Source organism: Neomonachus schauinslandi, chromosome 8 (genome assembly GCF_002201575.2).
Source record: "Neomonachus schauinslandi chromosome 8, ASM220157v2, whole genome shotgun sequence".
NCBI classification, from domain to species: Eukaryota; Metazoa; Chordata; class Mammalia; order Carnivora; family Phocidae; genus Neomonachus; species Neomonachus schauinslandi.
The window spans coordinates 35,200,171-35,223,168 of NC_058410.1; the positions used below are offsets into that span (position 1 = coordinate 35,200,171).

The window sequence follows — 22,998 nt, forward strand, 5'->3', positions numbered from 1 at the left end:
TATTGACATTTGGGGCCCAATCAATTTTTATTGGTAGGTGTGAATCCCTGTATATGCCAGTAACATTCCCACTCCCCACCTCAGTTGTGACATCCAAAAATGTCTAGTTAACTGAATACCAAAAAAGTCTACCACTATTCCAATATTACTCAGCAGGGCAAAACATGGTACAGGACAAGCTGAAAGGGAAAGAGACAAAGTCTTAAGCAATTGCAGGTATAATGTCTTTTTTCTGCAAATGTTACAAAAAGCTCATGATTACATGAACTATTGTTAGGGACCTCCCAGGGCTTTGGAAGGGGTCCATGAAATGGGGCTTAAAAATTAAGCTTTATTAACTTTACGATAAATTATTTTCTGTTTGTACTTGAGACTTCGAAGAAAATAATGACTTTTGGTATTTGTATGCTCTATTATGCAGGGTTCTCTGAACTTGTCTGAAATGCTCCCAGTGGGCAATAATTGTTTAAATTGGGCCCCATAGGGAAAACCTAGGTCATTGAATAGTTCTTGGGTTTCCTCATTCATTATTTCTGGCCTTGGTCTCTAGGGTGATGTGGCTAAAGGCCTGTCAGTGAAAAACGTATGTGTAGTGCCCAAGTAAGATTAAGAGACTAAGAGAACAGGGTTGTGGGATTGAGCCCTGGGTCGGGCTTCACTCCCAGCATCGATTCTCTCTCTCCCTCTCTCCCTCTGCTCCTCCCCACCTGCCCCTTCCCCACCACCCCTGCTTGCATGCTCTCTCTCTCAAAAAAATAAAAGAATAAAAATAAATAAATAAATGGCACACATGTATATTTACGAAGAGTGTGTGTGTGTGTATACATATATATATATAAATATATATATATGAAAGAAACTAAGAGTTAAGCTAAATTTGTTTCTTTCCTACAGTGTAATGTTTTGCAAACTTAGTTTTGCAAAAATTAAGGCCTTTTTTCATGGAACACTCTTTTTTTTTTTTTAAAGATTTTATTTATTTATTTGAGAGACAGAGAATGAGAGACAGAGAGCATGAGAGGGAGGAGGGTCAGAGGGAGAAGCAGACTCCCCGCCGAGCAGGGAGCCCGATGCGGGACTCGATCCCGGGACTCCAGGACCATGACCCGAGCCGAAGGCAGTCGCTTAACCAACTGAGCCACCCAGGCGCCCTTCATGGAACACTCTTAACTCACTGGACACTAGTACTATTTGGATAACAGCTTGGTGAATGTTGGTATTGTGGTAAGAAGATGACATTTGTACCAGGAAGTTCTGGGTCAGTTCTTTATTAGCAATGTGGCCACCATGAAGTTAGTTAACCTCTTCAAGCCTTTGAAATCTTATCTGTGAAACTGGGATCAAAATACCTGCCCTAGAGTAGTAGTATGAGGTTTAAAAGTAGCACATAGAAAGTACTTTGTATAGTACCTGACACACGGTACATAAGCCATAAATCACACCTATTAATGTTGGAGTGTGTTCCTTGAAAGGACTTTAAAGAAGGATCATTAATCTGCAATCACAGGGAAGATACTTGTATTGAGTTGTAACTTTTCTACTTTTACTTAATGTACGTTGAGTGACTTTTTAGGGAGAATGAAATCTGCTCAAATTTGTTGAGCCCCATGAAGTGCTCAATTGTTTTTTTTGTGTGTGTAAAAATCTCTTGGCTCTAGAAGAAGCAAACAGACAGCTTTTTCTAGTAGAGAATAATTCACTATTAATTTGATATGGAAATAACAGTATTCTTAGTAAGGCTATATACCAAGTATTAACCATGGTTGTGTCCAAGTGGGTAGGAGTTGTAATGTTTCACAAAGTTCTTCCTTTGAATTTTTCTGTGTTATTTTTGTAATGAGGAAAAAGTTATTTTTAAATAATAAAAACCCTGAGTTCTTTGGTGCCAAAGTTCTGGTAACGCTCATGCTCTTAGTAGGAGGAGATCGTATCTATTTAGATAGTGCTATACACAGCACAATTCTTCTAAGACCTAAAATTAACCATAGCCTTTAGGACTAAAAAAGAGATCTTCGGGATCATCATTTCCCATGTTTCCTGTGAAATATGAAGAAGTAGATCCCTGGGAGTTTAGGGTACTTGCAAGCAGTGAGTTAATGATAGAACCAGGACTTCTGTGTTTTTCAACATATTTCTGTATAACAAACAATGCAGATCTTAGGTGACTGGGGGAAGGGTCGATTAAAAGGAATGTTGACGATTCATGTACTGTCAGTGCCATTATTCATATTCGAATTCCTTCCAAATTATCCTACTAATGTAATCCCAGCTGCCTTGTTTCTTTGCCTCTTAAAACAAGCTCTCAATGGTAAAAGTCTAAAATAGTCACAGACTGTCTTATAATCTTCCCTTATTCCTTTCTCCCTTCTGGCATTTTTTCCCAGATTCTGAATCTATCTTCTCTCCCCTACCCACAGTGTCTTATGCTATTCCTGGCTGCTTCTCTATCCTGGCCTTCACCCAAAACCTCCCCATTTCAAAGTATTCAAAATTCCAGTTTTCCCCCCCTCCTTCCCTAACTCTGTCCAACTCCAACTTAAACTTCAAGATTTACCTTGAATCTGTGGTCTTTTCTCTGAAGCTTTTACCCAATTCCCAAGGCAGCATTGGTGGTTTCTCCTCCCAACCATTATCACTTACTAAAATCAAAGTTGTGTTTCTTTCCCCAACCAGCATGTGAGACTGACAAGTCTTACTCATTTTTGTAACAAGCTAACCTGTAAGAGGATGCTAAATAGTGGCTGAATGAGTAAATTAGCCTCTGAAGGTAGTTCATCTCTGCTAGATGGTTGACAGAATTCCAATGGACGTATAACTGACACATAGACCTTCTGCTCTACCCTCATGGGGAATATTTGAACGTTTGACAAGACACGTGAGATGATGGCATTTTAGGCAAAGTGACTCTAAAGAGTGCCCCCAAACTCATAACATAGAAGCAATCAAGGTCGCCTCATACATAGACTGCTCTGGCCTTGAATTGTACAGCAGCTGGAAGAGTCTGGGACCAGGAGCTAGTGAGGCAGCAAAAGCAAAACACTGGGAAATCCTAGGGAGGGATTGGGAAGTTGGAAGAGAGAGGGAGAGATGAGAAAACATGACTGAAAGCAACTAGGATCAGGGGTCCTAAAGCAGTAACTGGCAACAGGAACCTCAGATCATTGTTGCTCATAGAGATTTGGCCACCAAACTGCTCTCTCATTATATTAAGTTAAATACAGCCTCTTCTGTGGTTGACATCAGAATAAATTTCATCCTCCGGTTTCACATTTCAGTAGCAGAAACTGACAACTCAGATCCCAAATTGTTCCCATTAGAAGTGAGAGAAACAGATGGGAGGGGAGTACACAGAGTAAAGATATTTGTCACCCATCCTTGCTAGAAAATGACAGAAATTAATTGCTTCTTCAGCTGTGTTTTTACAGCAGGTTGTTTGTACCTTAATTGTGCCTATCATATTTGCCTTTATTTCTAATTCTTTTTTCCCATGTCATTCTCCCTGGCCTGATATTCAACATTAGATGGCAACTAATGCTCTTGGATGTATAGATCCTTGAACTCCATCTCTGTTCCCCTCAGTGCCCAGCACAGAGCATTAAATATAGGAAGGAAAGGAGGGAGAAGGAGGGAAGGAAAAATGCAGAGGGGAATGGCCATATTAGGAAGGTATTGGTTAACAAGAAGTGGGTGTATAGGATGGAGGAGTGGAGGTAATTCCATGGGTTGGAGTGGGAAAAATGGAGGCTGAGGCTGAAGAGGCAGAAAAAGGAGATGGTGATGATAGAATAAGTGCAAAACCTAGTTTCAAATTCACTTGCATTTTCTGTGATTATTGCTGAGACTTTTGCAGAGTCTGGTGTTTCAATTTGTATTGAAGTAGTTAAGGCCAACTTTTCAATTTATTCCACTGCTAAATAATTCATCTGCCTTTGGGCTCCTTAGTAAACTGATCAGCAGCTGTATTACTACTGGACAAAATAGCTCTGTGATGGGTCTTGTCACTTACCAACTCAGGTGTCATTTTTCTTCTTGAGAAATCATATCTTTAGATCTGAATCACGTAATTTTTTTAAATGCAGGAGGAGGTTACAATAATTTAAAGGCATTTCTAATGTCTTACCTAGTCTCCTCAAACATGTCCATTTGCTAAGATTTATAGATTCTGTACCAAGATTTATTTTTCTTGACAGTTTTGTTAAGAATTTGGAGGACCTGGTGGGTCATCCTAATCTCTTTCTCTCCAAAATCCAAGGATAACTGGCAGAATGTCACACAGAGGAAGTAGAAACTCAAAAGCTAGTAGGATTCTGTGATTTAGAGATGTATAACCGTAAATTACATTTTAACCCATAGCTTTTCATAATGCAGAAACCATCCCCATTCCCATTTCACCCTGACAAGTGGTTAATGAGCACATGCTTTAAGAATGCACTATGAAATCTCAGATAAGGCACCCTATCTTTCTGTGACTTGGCATTTTTCATCTAGAAAGATTGAAGAAGCAGGAAGGTAGAACCTTTTGATCTATTCTGTGAATCTGCAAAACTTAAGTACTCATTCTCCTGGGATAGATCCGTTGATTGATCAATTGATTGATTGATTTGCTAATTTAGTGGTAAATTTAGCTCTTAGTTTACAAAAATGAAATTAGTACATTACAATATAAATGAATAAAGAAATCAAGGTGAAAGGAAAGTAGAGTAGACTAGTAAAATAAGACCACCAGAGATTTAGTATATAACAAGGTAGACCAACAACTACATAATTACTAAATATAACTGCAAATTTAGCTGTTTCCCAGCAGCTAAAGTAAAAAAGAAAACAGAATTTTCATGAAATTTTTCATGAAATATAAATTTTTCCTGAAATATATAGTTACAAATTTTTCATGAAGTATAAATACACATGGTTTAGAAAAAAAGTTTTTTCTTACCCAATAACCATACATTCTTTTTTTATACAGAGTCAAAATTTTAATTTTGGTAACATTATTACATTGAACCTAGTCTTGGTTTCAAAAGCAAAATGCAATAAAAGTCTCTCTTTTTTCTGATATTTTTCAGATACTGCAATATTAATTGTAATGATGTTTTATTTGTTTATCGTCCATCTCTCTCTGCTAGATTTTTTTTTTTTTTTTTGGCCTACTTTGCACCTTACTGTATAAGCAGTACCTAGAATAGTAGCCAGCACTGTGAGGTGCACAGTGAATATTTATTAAGTAAATGAAAAAAAAAATTAGGTTGTGCACTTACTCAAACCACCAAATTAAGGGTTTATAACCAGTAACTGGATCCTCGGCCATAAACCTGATCACTATTTATTTCCTAAAGTATTTTATGATTAAAAGAAAACATTTTGAATCAGGGTTATAAACTTAGCTTTCCCTTCTTGAATCTATGTAGGAAGGGTAAAATCCCAAACACTCAGATTTTAGATGACTTAAACAGCCCCTGACTGGGGGCGCCTGGCTGGCTCAGTCGACAGAGCATGCTAATTTTGATCTCAGGGAAGTGAGTTCAAGCCCCACGTTGGGCATGGAGCCTACTTAAAAATCCCTAACCTGTTTCAGGGTGCAATCTCAATTTATCCAGGACGCCTTGGATTTAGATTCACTGATTTCATTGCTGCAATAGGAACTGAGTACTGAGTATCAAATGATGAGTTGTGATTATAAACCATCAATATCTATGGGTATAAATAAGTGATGTTGACAGTTAGTTGTCATGCCTAAAAGAAAATATTTCATCAGCAGAAAGAACACAAAAGTATAAACTAATAAGTTGGCATTCTTGATCAATATTGCAGCTATAAGCAAAAAAAAAAAAAATAGAAAAGGAATAAAGGAAAAAATGGTCTTCAGTATCTTGTAGCATAATGATACTTTAAACTTCAAATGGTATAGTAGTTAAGATTTTCTTATTCTGTTCTGTTTTTTTTTTTTTTTTTTTTAATGTTCTCTCCAGGGATTTCTTCTTTCATTGTCTCAGAATTCTACACCTTCTCCTGCCAGACTATTAAACCACTTGACCTTGAAAAGTCTTTTCATCCATCCATCCAATCCATCCATCCATTCTTCAACTATCATTATTTGAACAACTCTATGACAGTAACTATTTTATGGGCAGGGATACAATGACAAACAATAGATAATCCTTAACTTCCAGGAAATTAGAGTGACAGCCTATGCACCAATTAAAGTTTGATTCTCAAAGAGGCACTGATGCTCAGAATGAATGACCAACAGATTCACATATAAAAGATTTAAGCAAGTGTATGGGATGACGTGGGTGTTGGCCTTGCAGAAAAGAAAGCAACTATAGTTTCAGCCCTTCAATAGCTTACAGTCTATAGACAACATAATGATAATTATGACAGAAAATATACCAAATGTAAATGATGGTTAAATCTCCAAATAACTACTGACAAAGGCTAGCTCCCAGTTTATGTGTTTCTCTGATTAAATAATATGATCATATCAGAATAGAATGTGATTGCTAGCATTTATAGCAAAGTAACTGTAACATAATGCTAAGGCCTGTATTCACGGCAAATACAGAAGAGAGAAAACTGCGAACACATTTTAAAAATTTTATAAATTTTCTATCACAATCACCTTTTTGTGGTAATTCAATGTACTCTTGCCGTTCAAAATTAGTGTTTTGAAACAGCACACCTCTTAACACTGTAGAATCTGGAGTCAGGGCCTGAATCTGCCCGTTAGCTCCACCAGTTACTTAAGCAGATTGTCTAATCTATCTGAGTATCAGTTTTCTCATTTCTTGTTTGAGCATGTCAAATGGGTATAATATCTATAAGGATCAAACAAGATAACCCATGTGTATCAGCTTCCTACTGCTGCTTTAACAAATTATTACAAGCTTAGTGGCTTAAAACTACACACATTTATTATCTCACAATTCTGGAGGTCAGACGTCTGCAGTGTTCTTCACCAGCCTAAAAATCAAGGTGTCAGCAGGGCTGCATTCCATATGGAGGCTCTAGAGGAGAATCCATTCACGTGACTTTTCTAGTTTCCAAAAGCCATTTGCTCATGGTCCCCTCCTCTATCTCCAAAGCTAGCAGTGTAGCATTTTCTCTCCTTTCAGGTTTCTGCTTCCATCTTTACATCCCTCTTACTCTGTTGCTTCTCTCTTAAAAGGACCCTGTGGATCACATTGAGCCCACCAAGATATCCCTCGAGTATATTACCTTTTCAAGATCCTTATCTTAATCATACCTGCAAAGTCACTTTAACCATGCAAGGAAACATTATCACATATTCACATGTTTCAAGGACATGGATATTTTGGGGGGGGGAATAGGATATTGTCATTATTCTTTCTACCACCCCATGTAAAGTGTTTTTTTTAATTATCTAATATTATTTCTTATGTACACTCCTCTTGTCCAACAAACTTCTCTAAAGTTTATACAAAATAGTTATGTGGCCATTTCACATGCAGAAAGTGAAATAAAACTGGGTTTAGACCAACTCAGCCTCTGATTCTTTCCCTAGACTATTGTAGCTTGTCATTCTCTGACTTTTTGCTGAAATCATTGAACCATTAGTTTATAACAGTGGTAGTTGTCAACAAGTAAAAGGGCTAATTGACTATTTCATTATGGCCCCAAAGAAACTGCATGTGATTTTAATACTCTACTGGGCTCGTAAGGTTACTTCTTAATGAACTGTTTTCTGGGCTTATGTAGTTTAGGAAATTCTGAAGCTTTAAAAGCATGCAAACTGATGTTATGAGAAATCTGTATCTTAGGCATCTTCCAACAAGTCTTCTTAGGTGATTTGAAAGCATTCAATAAACAATTTGAATAAATTCAAAAAAAAAGAACTGGTCTCCAGGATAGGCATCTATCGAAGTCAACAAGAGACACATTTTGGTCAGTTATCAAGAGCAAGCTACTTCGCAGAAAGCCGGTTTGAGTAAGAAGTTCAAGCTCCAAAAAGTGGTTTACGCTTAGGACTTTTTTTCTGCCTGTCACAACCATCACTTTCTTTTTGTTTGTTTGGTTTTTAGTAGTCTCTACCCCCAATGTGGGGATAGAACTCACAACCTGAGTTCTATCGCATGCTCCACTCACTCACTGAGCCAGCCAGGTGTCCCACAACCATCACTTTCTTCAAGATGTAGCTCAAAACTAGTCATCTCTCAAAAGCTTTTCCCCTTTTCCCTCCAACTGTACTCCACCATGACCTAATACTTGTTTTCTATTCTTTCACATTTAGGAAATGTGCATGTGTGCGAGTGTATTATTACACACACGCACACGATTGTACATATATATTACACACACACACTCACACACACAGTATGGTTTGTTGTCTCTTATTTTTTTTGTCTGTTAAAATCAAATGTAAACTACTAATTCTCCTGTATCCCCCATAGCGTAACTAGCACTGTATTGTACACTTAATAAATGCTTGCAAATGACAAAATGAATTCTTTGCTTTAGTTTAAGAGGACTTCAGCACTGAAATGAGCCCCTATGTTTGTGTGTAGGTTTTAATGGCTCTTTTTCTTGTCAGACTTCCTCTGGTTATGAATGCTGTGGCAGCACCAACAGTGTAAAGGGAAGATTTTATTGGAGAACATTTGGAGGATTAGAAAAATCTCCAGAGCCTTGGAAGTACCACATTGTGTGTTCAGAATTCTATTTTTTTCTGTCTCAAGAAAAGAATAAGCAGAGAAGAAAGATGGCAAGATCCACAGGGTTCCATATGTGGAGCTAGCCCCCAACCCCCTTCAGAAGTAAGTAGGAGGAAGGAAGAAGCATAATCATTAGAGAATTTCTCATTCAGCTGTGTTAATTCTCCTCGGGCTGCAAGTTTGCATATGAGCTCTTAACCCTGAAAAATGTATTATTGCATACATGATGAATTTAATCAGTTGTAAGAGTTATCTTCTTTCCTGGTTTTACTAAAATAACAAACAAACAAAAAAATATCTCAGGATAATTGGTCCATTCAGACCAAAAGAATTCAAACTATTCAGTGGGATACTATATAGCTCATACCTTTATACCCTTTTTCCTCTAGTGAGCCAGGAGAGAGAATAAAAACCACACACACAACTTTTCCTTTCCTTTTCTCTCTTTTTTTGGCATGGAAATTACTTGCTAGTATAAAGGGTAGATAAAGTACCCTATAGTGTTCCAGAAAACATAATTTATCAACCACCTACTAGGATACTATGAAGACCCTAATTTTTTTCCCTCTGAGTTCAATCTTTTATTAACATCATTAGACTAGGCTTTTTTGAAATTGAGGAGAGCCTCTGAAGTCAGAATACACCAGTTCTGGAAGTGATTGTCACTGTCCCCATCCCTCCACCTCTATCCAATTCACACTTTTATGATTGGCTTCCTTTTTGACCCATGCTTGTTAATTATATCCAGCTGTAGGCAAATTGCTCTTCCAAATTGGCAACACCGAGCTCTCAAGCTGCTCAATTTTTTTTTTTTTCTTCCCTGGATAAAACCTTTGGAGCGTGCATTTTCTTGACTAGTGTTTCTGAACTAATCCCCAGTTATGAATTTTTTTAAAGGGTTCAAGGGACTCACAAAATAACTGTGGTTTTGAATACAGTGCATTTCTTTCCATTTGATCCAAAATTACCTAAGAACATGTAGAGAGAAGAGTTTCCTTAGAGACTTAGGCACACGGCCATCACTATTCAATTTGTTCCTGGATGTTCTGATGTCAGTATCTAAGTAGTAATTGGCCAGCTCCCAGCACTACTCCAGGGAGCAATTGGGCTCTGCCCTACAGTGGAAGACCCAACACCCACCCAGAACAACAGTTTTCAAAGACCTAACAGGCCTTTTTTTTTTTTTTTTTTCCTTTTCTGGAAGTCCCTGCTCTGTTAAAGGGCTTTATGGTCAGAAATTCCCTGCCCCTCCCTTCCTGGATACATACATACCCATGCAAGAATATTACAGCAAGAAAATGCTTCTAGGTTGTTTTTCTTTTCTTTTTCTTTTTTCTCTTTGCAAAGAGAAAATAGAAGCTCATTTCCACCTGCCAGCCTAAGAGGCTCGGTCTGGTGAATTGACATTGAGAATTTTGCATCTAACTCAAACGAACATTTTTAGAGATGAGAACGAAGTACATAGTCATTGGCAGGAAGGTAGGAATGAGATTGGCAGTCAGAATGCCCAGGTCAAAGAGACAACTCTGCTATTGACCGTGTCAAAGCTTGGCCTATTTTTTAATCCCTCTAAGCTTTGGTTTTCCTCGTCAGTTAAGTGAAATTAGTAAAACTACCTGCCCTGGCTTCAATCTTCCTAGGGTTTGATAGACTGAGGATAGATTGCGATCATGTGGGTGAATAAGCATTACAAACTGAAAAGCATATGTAAGCAATTAATTATTATTAACAAGCTGAGAATATGATCTAATTGCTTATAAACACATGCTGTGGGTACTCATGGTCTGTCACTGGGTAAATAAAAACTTTGCTTCTGCTGGGTACAGATTTGTGCATAATCCTTCAGTGGAATGAGAGAAGGAAAATAACATTTACTCAGCAACTATTATTGTCCAGGCCCTTTTATATCTATACCTATAATTGAATTTATATCTATTTTAAAAATTTATAGAGTTGACCCTTGAACAACACAGGTTTGAACTGCACGGGTCCACTTATATGCAGATTTTTAAAAAATAAATACACTGCAGTTTACTGTAAATGTATTTTATCTTATGATTTTTTTTAACATTTTCTCTCTAGCTTTATTATAATAATACAGTCCATAATACATATAACATACAGAATATATGCTAATCAACCATTTATGTTAGCCATAGGTTTCTGGTCAACAGTAGGCTATTATTAGTTATGGTTTTTGGAGAGTCAAGTTATATGAAGCTTTTTGACAGTGCAGGGGATCAGTGCCCCTAACCCTCCAGTTTAAGTCAACTGTATTTTTTCTAGTTATCTGAAAATCTGATTGATTAGCCTCATTTTCATATGAAGGAAATTGAGATATAGAGATATTAAATGTTAGTTGGCAGTGTTCCCCAAACTCTGTTCCCTGAAATCCTACTTGTGAGAACTACTTCTTTATTAAAGAGTTCCATGGTCCAAAACTTTGAGAAACTGCATTCTTTTCCCCCCTCCAGATTCACAGTGCCTAATACCATATTGATAACCATGGAAAAAGTACTACATAGTAAAGGAGACTGTTTTGGTAAAGGAATCTTTTAACTTTGCTCAATTCAGAGTTCTCCAAGCTTATCTGATCTTCAGACCTTATTTTCCAATATACTTATGAAATTTTGATAAAACTGGGATTCCACAGAAAACATTTTCCCAAACACAGATCTAAATTGATGACTGGAGGTACTGTGTGGTAAATCTGCAATCCGAATACAAACCTGTCCTCTTTAAAAGATATACTCTCACCATATACCCCAAATGGTAGGAAAATAGAGAAGGGCAATTATGAAATTTTATTATTCTATATCTACTACTAATTTTATCAGTATTATGGTTTATGGGTTTTTTTTTCATTCTTCATTATTTCTCCGTTATAATCATAGTACATTTTGATTTTTGTCTTCTATTTTTTTTTACTGTAGTAAAACATATTGCATACCATTTTACCATGTTAACCATTTTTAAGTATACAGTTCAGTGGCATTAAGTACACATTGTTGTACAGCCATCACTACGGTGCATCTCCAGAATATTTCCATCTTCCCAAACTGAAACTCTATACAGTCTTCTGGTGTTTTTTACCCAACATTTTATCATATGCATTTTCCCATGTTGCAACTTGCTCCTTTTTTTTAATAACTTTCATTTTAGTGACTCTGAGATATTCTATCTAGATAATGTTCATGAATCTGCCTATTGTTAGACATTTATATGATTTTCACCTTTCTCTTTTGAAAATCACACAAATCTTTGTGTATACAACACTTTCCATATTTTGGCTTATTTCCTTAGAATAGCCAGTAGATTGAAGAATATGAACATTTTAGTGATTTTTAATACATGTTATCTAATTTTTTCTAAAAGTTATACCGAATTTATACTTCTTCTATGAATTGATAGATATATTCATTCATTCTATTTTCTGTGAAATAAACAGAGATCTACTAAGTTCTAAATACTTGCCAAATACCTTGCGGAAGAAAAACATAGTCTCCTCAAAAGATTTCAATCCACTCTGGCCAGCATTAGTTATTACAGCCAGCATTCGTGACAACTAAGGACAAAAGGACTGATTTACTTGTCTAAAAGTTTTATTTTATTCCTTTGACTTTCAGTGAGAAGTTGTTCTTGCTACTTTGCTGATTCCTTTTGAGAATTTTCTTGCCTTTCCTTGTTTCCCCTTACTTTTCACTCAGATATGTGCTGATGACCAAATTACTTAATCCCTAATCTTGTTTCCTCATTTGTCAAATAGGAGTAATAATTGTACCAATGTCAAAGGGTTGTTGTCTGAACTCAGTGAGATACTGCATATCTTAAGTCGTGCCTCGCACATTGTAAGTGCTCTGTAAACATTGCCTGTTACTGTTATTACTTCCAGGATAGATAAAGTGAAATGAATCTTCTATCAGTTGACCCAAGGAACAAGCATGGTAAGAACTGTGTGTGGACTTTCCCCTGGCACTGTATGTCAATTTTTCAAACAAGTATTTTGTGTGTTTAAACAAACAAATCTACCAAGTCATGAACTTCCTTCATCTTTCTTTCCAAGAATAGAACAGGTGAACTAGTATATGGGTGGTGGGTTTTTGTTTGTTTTTCCTGAGGCATATTCCTGCTAAATTTTACAAAGTTCTGCTTACTGCTTCAAAAAGGAAAGATATGCCCTTCAGTTTTTTGTTACTTAGGATTTAGGAATGTCCCTCAATCAAAGAAATAGAACAGTGATAGGTTAGTGAGTTGAAAAAAAAATTGTACCCTGCACCCTAAGGAAAAATGAATTTTATTGTGCTGAATTGAATTGACAAGCATTGGGCTGAATTGAATTGACAAGCATTGGGCTACTCAGTGTGCTAATGAGCCAGCCAGGAGACTCCAAATTCTGTTTAATCAAGCTTCTACTCTTAGCAAAATTTTTAAAAAGTCTTTTTCTTCCTGATTTTATACATATATATGTATATAGATATATTTCCAGTTCTATCATAAACTTGGTCATTGATAGCGAGGAATACATGGCTCGGTAAATAAATACGAATGTTAAATTGAATTTCACATTGTGTTGTTTACAAAGACTAAAGATATGAGTACTTGACAGATGTCAATCAATAGGTTCTATTGTTCTAGAAATTGTATATATGACATTAAAATTCTTAATAAAAATATCTATTCAATTGTGACCACATCTATTTTACTTGAAAATTTTACAAAATGGATATACTGCACAACCAAATAGTCTGTTCACAGAAGCAAGTAAATGTGGCATATGGTGAAACCACTTCAAGCTGCTGAAGAACTAGCAAACTGTAAAATACTTTACTGTCATAATAGAGCATCATTTTCCTCCGGATGAAATCATTCGTTGCCGTTTTCATTGTCAGCGTAAAGTCCTTTCGTTAAATACTTCTGTCTTAAGTACCTATTGGATATTAAAAACATAGCAAAAAAACCTTTTTTTTCTACTCCCGCAGACCTATGGGAAAGGAAAAGATACTAAACCCTGATGCAGTTCTTAGGTTCTTCCTAAGGGAAGAAGCAGAAAGAGGCCGGAAGGTTTCAGAACCACAAGCAAAGTCAGCGAAGCAGAGCGTAAATCCAAATATTCGGCAAATGACAAATAAACCAGAAAGGAGACACGCCAGCTGCTCACATTGGAAAGTTACCGAACGTTTATTTTGGTTCAAGTTTTATTTTTATATCATAAGGAACAATAAGTTTTCTGTGGGGGTGGGGTGTCTTAGTCCTTATTACAGGAATAAAGAACAGTGAGTTTTCAGTGCAGGTGGGTGTTTCCTTAGGGCGCTTTTACACTCCCGCTTCTTCCTACCGGCATCCGCTCCGGTGGGACCTCCACCGCGGGGACAGGGAAGCCCAGGACGCCTCTGCTCGGGCGTTGGGGCTTTCTCCACGCTCCTCCTCTGTGGTCCCGCCACACTGCTTACCAAACACTCGCATCTCAAACTCCGATTTCTGCAACAGGGTAGCCAACGGCGCGGGTCCGCTTTCCCGCCCGCTCCCCCGAGCGGCGGCGGGCGGCGAACAAAGGCGGCGAGAGGCGCGAGGCGCGCGGCCGGAGCTGGCGCGCGTCTCTCCGGCAGGAGGCGGCGGCGCCGCGCCCGAGCCTGCATTCCTCAGAAGCTACCGGAGCCGGCAGGGCGACGTCACCCCCGGCTCCGCCCCCGTCCCTCCCGAAGCAAAGTAACTCTTGACTAACAGGAGCAGCCTCCGCTGAGCATGGAGAGCTGCCGCCGCGGCCGGCCGGCGACGCGGGAGACGCTTGCGCCCCAGAGGTAGTTTGGGGACCGCGAAGAAGGAAAAAGTGCCGGCGGGCGGCTGTGGACTTCCCGCCCTCGTCCCGCGAGGTCCGGCTGGCACCTCGGTCGTGGATTTCGCTGCGATCCACCCGGCAGCTCTTTGCAAAGCTGCTTGAAACTTCTCCCAAAGTCGACATGGATACGGCGGCGGCGGCGCTGCCTGTTTCTGTGGCGCTCTTGTTCCTCTCCCCTTGGTCTCCCCTGGGGTCGGCTCAAGGCCAGTTCTCCGCAGGTGAGTGGCCCAGAAGGTGGGCGTGTGGGTGGGTGGGGGGCGTCCGGATGCCCGACGAATGCCCCCCGGCCCGGGGCTCGCGAGGGCTGGAGCCGGCTCCTCGCCAGGGCCGGGGGGCAACGATTCGGGGGAAGCTTTCGCGGCCCGGGCGGGAGCACAGGGTAGAGGGAGGGATGTCCCCAGAGTTTGTGCTAGGTGGGACGCGGGGCACCGGGCTGGGCGCCACTTGGCTCAGGTAACTTTCATCTCCGCGACCCATTGTTCCTCTCGAAGGCTCGCTCGGGGCCAGGGCTGGCAGGGCTGCTCGGGAGTGTGGGGAGACATTGCTTTTCTTGGGAAATTGGTAGCCTCCGCGTCCAGCGCACGCTGCACCACGCCGGGGAAGAGGGAGGAAAAAGTAGTTACGACTCGGGAACGGCTACTCTGTTGCTAGTGGTGCGGGCTTGTTGCTGTCTGCCTCTAGAGCGTTCAAGAAAAAAAAAAAAAAAATTATTTTCCCCCACACTCCCGCCCGGGAAGCCATTGTCAGAAATGTGGAGACTGGGAGGGACTGACCTCGGCGCGCTTTGCCAGGTGCTTTTTGTCCCGGGAATAACCTCCCTTGACTATTGTCTAACTACTTCCCAGTCCCTCCCCCAGTCCCTTTCTCCTCCCCCAGTGTTGGCTGCTCCTGGTTTTGCCCTGTGTGTTAGGGCATTGCGTGGAGTAGGTTCCGTGTGTCTGTTGGAGGAGCTTGTAAGATGTTTTGAAATATGATTCTAAGGACGTACACCGAGCAGTCCTGGGCAGCGAGGTCTGGGTCCCGGGCGCGGGGAGCCTGACCCCGGCTGAGGCAGCCCGCTCCTCCGGGGGAGCCCGCCTCGGGGATGGGGGCTGCGAGCGACAGCCGGCAGAGTACAAAGGGAGGGATGGTGTGCTCTTGTAGGTTGGCTCTTTGGGTTCTTGGTAAAGCCACTTACAGAAGTCCGTGAAACCTCGTCTCTCCCAGTCCCGTCCTCTACCCTTCCAGTTTTGTTCTTTTCTGTTAGTTGCTTCTTTCGTTCTCTCCTCTTGGGGCTCTGAAGTTTCACCAGGTGGATGCTGGGGAGCGGGCTCCTGGGCGCTTGTCTGCTGCTCGCGGGTCCTGACAACTTTTCTGGCCAGTCCACCCAGCTCAGCTTGGCTGGCAAGCGCATCTGCTGCCCTGGGTCTTGGTGCGGATGGTGACGGAGAACACTGGGAAAGTGACAGCCGCGCTCTTGGCTGAGGCCGCAGGGTCGGAGAACGAACTTAACTTTGCGCCTGTCAGTTTCTCTCCTTGTTGTGGCTGCCCTGTTTCCTGGAAATAAACTCAGATTGTTGTGACCCGGAGTAATGTTTATTTCCCTTACATCCCCTCTTCCCCACCGTAGAACGCTATCAAAGGAGTTAGACCGCAGATTCAGGTGGCAGCATGTGTTGTGCACTAAAGCAGATTATGAAATGCAGCGTGTAGAGGAAAGCCATCTATATTGGTGATGTATGCAGGACAACAGATCTATGCAATGAGTGATCCGATGGCTTAATTTAATTCTTTCTGGAGTAAGCATTACTACTGAATGCATCTCTGACATATAATGCCGGTTGGTATTGGAACCGTGCTTGATGTAAGTCATTATGTGCAGGCAAGTTAGAGTGGGTATTGATTTCTGCACAGTGTTTGTCATTGCACTGAGAGCCTGTGCTTCAAAAGGCATGTACTTTGTTAATTGAAAGTTTGAATTCTACCAGTTGCATGATTAGACTTACATGTATTCAAGAGTTTCAACTATTAACGTCTCAACAGCTGATGGGTATATTTTCAGCAGTAAAGAAACTTTTATATTTCTCGTTTCAAATGTTATTTGCCCTTTAGTAAGTATTAAATTCCCTCCAACAGAATGTGCAGATGAGCTTTTCTGATCTCTGGAGTTTAGATATCTCTAATGAACAATTGCGTTCTCAGACATCCAGTTCTAAGTAATTTTACCAAATATGCCTGGCTTTGCTTTAGTGACAAAGTGAAACCTTTGACTTTAAGTTATGTTTAAGTAAGAGAATGTGCAGTCCTAATAAATGCAATTCTTGTAGAACTGTATCTCAAAAATTTTGCCATTCAGGATTTGCATGCTTTTTTCCCCCTGTTTAAAGTCAGATTGTGAATCTGCCTTTCTCCATGAATTAAAAGTTTGTTTTGTAAACATTTTCATGTTCTGGTTATCCTAAGCCACTTGGTATTCTACTATCATCAGATTTTATGGCAGTCAGATTTGTTGTAAATACATAAATTCAGAGATTGAAGGTGTATTTCTTTCTTGCTGTTTTTTTCTTGGATTCTACTTTAAATAATGAACTTTTAGTTCTTTTGAGAAATTTGAATAAAATGCTTTAAAAGTCTAAAACAAATATATATTCAAATTTTTGAATATCCTGTTAAATAGGTCTTTTAAATCACATCCATTAAGGCCAATTTACCACTTTTAGATATTATGATGTGGTTTCTAATGTAGTACACTTCAAAAGCAAATATTGAAAGACTAAGGATTGTTGGATATGTCATATACTCATCCAGTGTTCTCTCTTTAAACCACAAATTTAATAATATTTTTATCACTGGGACTTTTTCCTTAGTTTTTGGAATGAAAGTGTAAAAATGCTGCATGGTGAGCCTCTTTAAAACCAGAACAGCCTGTAAATATCAACTTACGTTATTTTAGCTTAATCTTTCACTTAAAATTATACTAATGTCCTACCTGGGGAAACTGAGGAATAGAAGCACAAAGATGCACTGACATTCATGGGGTTGTGTAGCTGTTATCTCTTGATATTATAACGTAAGACAGTTTTCTGTCTTGGGACTCAGATGCCTGACAAAACCAGTCACAGAGAAGTTACTTGGAAACTCAGCTTTCTCATCTGTAAAATGGTGATAATAATACCTGTCCTAACCTTTCCACCTGGTTTTTATGAAATAATTTATGTGAACTGGCACTGTAAGTTGTAAAGCATTATGCAGCTCTCTGGAGTGTAGGCGTCATACATTAAGGTAGCTAAGTGCCTTGACTTTAGTCTCCTTGGCTTGCTCCCACACTTGCCTAGTGAGGACAGGCTGTTCAGGAGTGTGTGTGTGTGTGTGTGTGTGTGTGTGTTTCCTCTGCCAGTCATTCATTTTAATCATTATTAAACATAAACATCCTAGATTGGCCAGACTCTAATTTTATCAGTACAGTGAGAGAAATTATCCTTAATTTTTTTTTTTTGCTTACCTCATGTAAATTGTTATTTGAGCTCTACCTGTGGAAGAGTCGTTATTAACATTCCTAACAATAGAAGAAATATATAGTCATTTGTTTAGCTGTTTGTTCAACTGTTGGTTGTTCAGCTTTTTCATCAGAGTATGGAGAAAAAAATATGCAGCGTTTTAGATGCAGTCTTATCAATGACCTAGAGAGGGACTATTGTGTCTCTAGTATGATGTGAGCCTGGAAATGCAGCTCAAGATCCTCACTTGATCTAGTTCCTGGCATGTCACACTGTAAGTGTGCACTCACTTGATTCCTTAGGACCTTGCAACTCATCTAAACAATGCCACTTTCCTGGTGTCTGACTCCTTGATGTCTCTGTATGTGAAGTTAATTTCTTTCATACTTACTACCTACTAGGAAAATACATCAGAAACAGCTTGTTTCAAGGTTTGTGTGCTGATTTTCTTGTTTTGATTGACCAGAATCGCTCAGTCCCTCAATTCATTAAAACTATAAATTTTAACACTAGTAATGATATATAAGTGGACATTTCCAGGACTGTTTTTTCTCTCACTATTCTCCATACATCTGACTCTGCTGATTTTCCTAGATTGCAAGATGTCGTTTTGTGTCTGGCCTACCCAGACGGGAAGAGGCAGGTCTGGCTGCTATTTGGGCTTGGCATGTGTGCTGCTGACAGCTCTTCTCTTTGTATTCATAAACGCGAATTTGAAAAATAAATCAACCCCTCTGCTGCCCTGCCCCTCTCCCACACTCCTTCCCACTCCTCTTTAGCAACAACAAAGCCCGCATGCACATAGCCAACATCACAGTCTTTTTGTTCCTCCTAAATATCTTTTGGTGCTGGACATGTTCTTAAAAACTGGAAATATGACTCAACCACTATGCAGAGTGAACGCCAGTTTTCCCATCAAATCTCATATTTGTACCAGTGATGGTTTACTACACATTTTTATGGCCTTTAAAAAACATTTAGTTCATGTGATAAGGGTCCTATATAGAGAAACTGTGTTGTTGCCTACCAGTGCTTTTGAAGTCCCATGATCTAGGTCTGTTCAAGGTGGTGTTAAAGACAGTGTAAATCATGCTAAATATGGATGTACTTCTAGAGGCATGGAAAATGCTGTCCTCATCTGCCCTGTGCTATTCCCATTTCCTCTACTTGCTCTTCATGGAGGGCAGGAAGAGGATTGCTGCAGGACTGAGAGCAGGAAACATCAAGAGAGTTTACAGATTGCTCTTAAGGACAAAACAAAGAACACTAGGATTCTGTGTGTGTGTGTGTGTGTGTGTGTGTGTGTGTGTTTGATCTTTTATTTACTTTTCTAAAGAGGGGGAAAAAGTACCTTATTTTTGGTTTGTTTATTGGAGTCAGCCTTTGCCTTTGTCCAAACACATTCATTTCTTATTCTGTAGATGTAAAAATTTCCCTCTGTGTATTCCTCTCAGACTTTATCCTTTGATCGTATGTATTTATATTGTGTTCCGTTATCAAGTGGTGTTTCTCTTTGTCTAAAAAGGTTATAATTGCTTTTGAACATGACTTGTTTTTTCACCAAAACTCATGCTGTTTATCATGGTTACTGAACAATGATATCTTCCCAGTTCATGATGTCTTAAACTGGTATTTGATAACAGAGTTATCAAATAAGTCTGTCCATCAGGCTAATTTTAATTTTAATTGAAGCCAGAAATAAAGTTGTAAATCGATGAAATGATATTTTAATGTCACAGAGTGTTTGTGCTTAGGTATCTCTGAATGGAAGAGAGACTTTAAGTTCCTTTTTGTAAGTGGGGATAGAACACATTTGAGTACCATATTGCCCGTTATTTTGAGATGAGTGAGATAAGTTATATACAACTATGCTTTGGAAAATGGAAAAAATGGAAAAAAAACTGTGTTTGAATCTTTGATAGCGGTGAGAACTGTGGAGGTAGATAGTTTATAAACTTTAAGCTCTATTTTAGGAGAGATGTGTTTTTATGAGCAATGCTCTTAGAGAAACTTTGTTCCACATACGAGTTTTTCTTAGTTCCATGAAGATTCTGTTGAGAGAGGGATGTTTATTTTCCCTGAAGTAGTCTTATGGGAATTCTTTTGTAGTTAATATTTTAGTAATAAAAACTGAACATACATAATTCAACCTAGTTTTGTGAGGTTTTGCAGAGTGTTGAGGTTCTGGGAAAACACTGGGCTCGGGGTGTAAGACCATATCGATCCTGTTGTGGAACATTGCCATTTTACCACTTAACTCTGCTTGGAGTTTTTGGCATTCTTGGCTGTGTGTTGATAATCCATAAAAATTACAAATGGCTTATTTTGTCACTTACAATTGTTTTAGGAGCAAATTAAGTAGTCCTGAGTGAAATAATCCATGTTTCCACTTTATATGATTGTAGAGCTCTGGTAATAAAAATGATGAGCAGGGCAGTGCTGGCTGAATTTTTCTACAGGTTAGTCATTCTAGGAATTATCTTCTTAAGAGGAATGCAGATAGAAATAAAGCCAAATAAAAGAATGTCTAGGTGAGTTCTTATTTGCATTTATTTTGTTGGGAAAGCTGAAAGATATATGTATTTTGTACACACACACACACACACATACATATCTTAACAGTGATAGAACTTCATTGTCCAAAGGTTTGGGTGAGAAGGAAGCTAAGGACATCTACAGATGGAGTCAAACTCCTGTACTTCTATTTTGGAAAGAGTATTGCAAATAGATAATTACTTTGCCTATTTCATAGATGAAAAAACTGAAATGGATGAACGAACTATATAGTATATAATATGTTGTACTATACTTTTAATGAGAACGTAATAAATCTTCCTCCGGATTGGTGTCTATTTTTATAAACCCTTCCCAATGCAGCCTGCTCCTTAACCAGCTGCTTGCAGGCTGATTCTCCAAACCCTATCCAGAGCAGCAGCTGACCAGCTGCAGAAATTCCCCTAATCCTTGTTGGGTGGTGGGGTGACCTAGCAGCTGCTTCATATGGCCACAGCTCCTTGATATGATTCGCCTTAGGTCATTCAACAAATTCAAGAGTAGAGAGGAAGCCCCACCTAGGGATTGATGGCTGACTGCCTCATGGTCATTGGATTCATCAACTCCAAGGTGCCCTAGAATTTTGCTGCTTGAATGTGGTCCATGGACGAGCAACATCAGTCTTGGGAACTTGTGATGATCTTGTGGTCACTTATTAGAGCTCTTCTCAGAACTACTGACTCAGAATCTGCATTTTAATAAAATCCCCAGATGATTTGCTTGAACATGTAATTTTGAGAAACACTGCTTTAGGACAAAGAAAGCTCAGCTTGAAAAGATTTGTCACATGCACTTTACTGTAGAATTGTAAGAGTATTGTGAAGGGATTAATTACAATATGAAACAAATTTCCCTGGAATTATATTTCTGATCAGTATTTACTTAATTATAATTTAATGCCCCAGACACATCAAAACAACAGTACTATTCACTTTTTAGAAAGAATACTCAGAGATTTTGAAAGAAGTATTTTCATAAGAGAATAAAAATAAGGCTAAATGGTTTTGGCTATGAACATGTTGTGTGAGAATATTTAAAGGTAAAGATATTATCAAGGAACCAAACATGATACAGGCCAATAATTTTTATTTAGCATATTGATATGTTGATACAGGAAATGATATTCCCTCTGGTAATAATAGTAGAAGCAGTTTCTTGTTTTATATTTCTCTTTTTCTTCTGAGTGTAATATAAGGATCTTTGTAATAAGGAGCTCATTTATAGGACAGTCAAATTTAATGAATGGGAGTTAGGTAGAATGCATTAAATATCACTCGTGTTCCTTTTACTATCTTTTGTGCTCATATTTAAGAACAGATTCTTGTCAGTTTTCTCAAGAGAAAAATTATGATGTAATAGACAGTGTACAGTATTCATGTCAAAACACAATTTTACTTGCATTTTATAGCTTGCTTTAGCATTCTTTTAGAAAATGAATTTTCCCAGAAGACCTAATTGCCTTCTTATTAATGAGCCTGTAAGTGTGTTTTGTTATCCATTTAGTATTCTAAACGTGTCTACTTTGGCTGGCTGTTTTAATAGTGAAGTCTCTGATTAAATCACGACTGCTATATTTGTTTTTGCCATTCACTAGCGATTCGGAATATACCGGCATAATGACATGGTTATGGCAGAGATTAATGGAAAACAAGAAATATAAATTAACGTTAACCTATAATAGTTGGTTGTATTATAATATTGGGAGCGGGAGTTTGGGGAAATACATACACAACAGAATTCTCTGCACGTTTGACTGGAAATGAAAGTCTCTTAACCTGTGTTGTTTGAAATACAAAATATATAGTTGCTGGATTCATAAATAAACTATAAATCAATGATCTCCATGTTTACTTATTCTAGACACTGGTGTTTAAAGGAAGAGGTTTAACTGTAGATAGATCAGTGCTTGAGTGGAGCTTAGCGATGGAGAGAAACCCAGAAAGGTACTTCCAAACATCTTAAAGAGCTTTAGAGGCTGAAGAATCTGACTTGTTACATTTTCTAATTTTACTAGAAATTTTAGAGCTTTCTCTTTGTACTACTTCTACTTTTATTCTTGTCAGCAGTAATTAAGTTCATTTATTCTCTCACACGTTGGAGAAGAGCAGTTGCAAAAACAACAATAGGAGCTGCCATGCACTGAGTGCCTACGACCTGCCAGGCCTTATGGTCCATGTTTCACGTGAATTTAAATCCTCATGATAATCCTTGAAGATTGGAATCCTCTCTGCTTTGCAAACTGAGGATTCGAGAGGTTAAGTAATAACTTGCCTCAGGTGACAGTGTGAGGAACTAGTCAAGCCAAAATTCATTATTGAATATATACATATATGTAGCAGTTAGGCATTTTTTTTTTTTTTTTGGTTGCATGTTGGCAGAAAATGCAACTCAGACTGGTTACAACAAAAGAGGAGTTTATTTTCTCTCCTAACCGATGATCAGGTGCAACTTGACTTAGAGGTCACAT

General features: G+C 38.9%; 1 protein-coding gene across 4 annotated transcripts in view; it reads left to right on the plus strand.

The window, feature by feature from the left end:
• The first annotated feature begins 14,483 nt into the window (after positions 1–14,483).
• PTPRK (protein tyrosine phosphatase receptor type K) overlaps positions 14,484–22,998 on the plus strand; it is a 553,659-nt gene continuing 545,144 nt past the window's right edge. For all 4 annotated transcript variants that reach the window (XM_044917510.1, XM_044917509.1, XM_044917507.1 and 1 more), the window contains exon 1: positions 14,484–14,720. In XM_044917510.1, the coding sequence (XP_044773445.1) occupies positions 14,624–14,720 (97 nt within the window). In that variant the 5' untranslated portion in view covers positions 14,484–14,623. The remainder of the gene's footprint in view (positions 14,721–22,998) is intronic.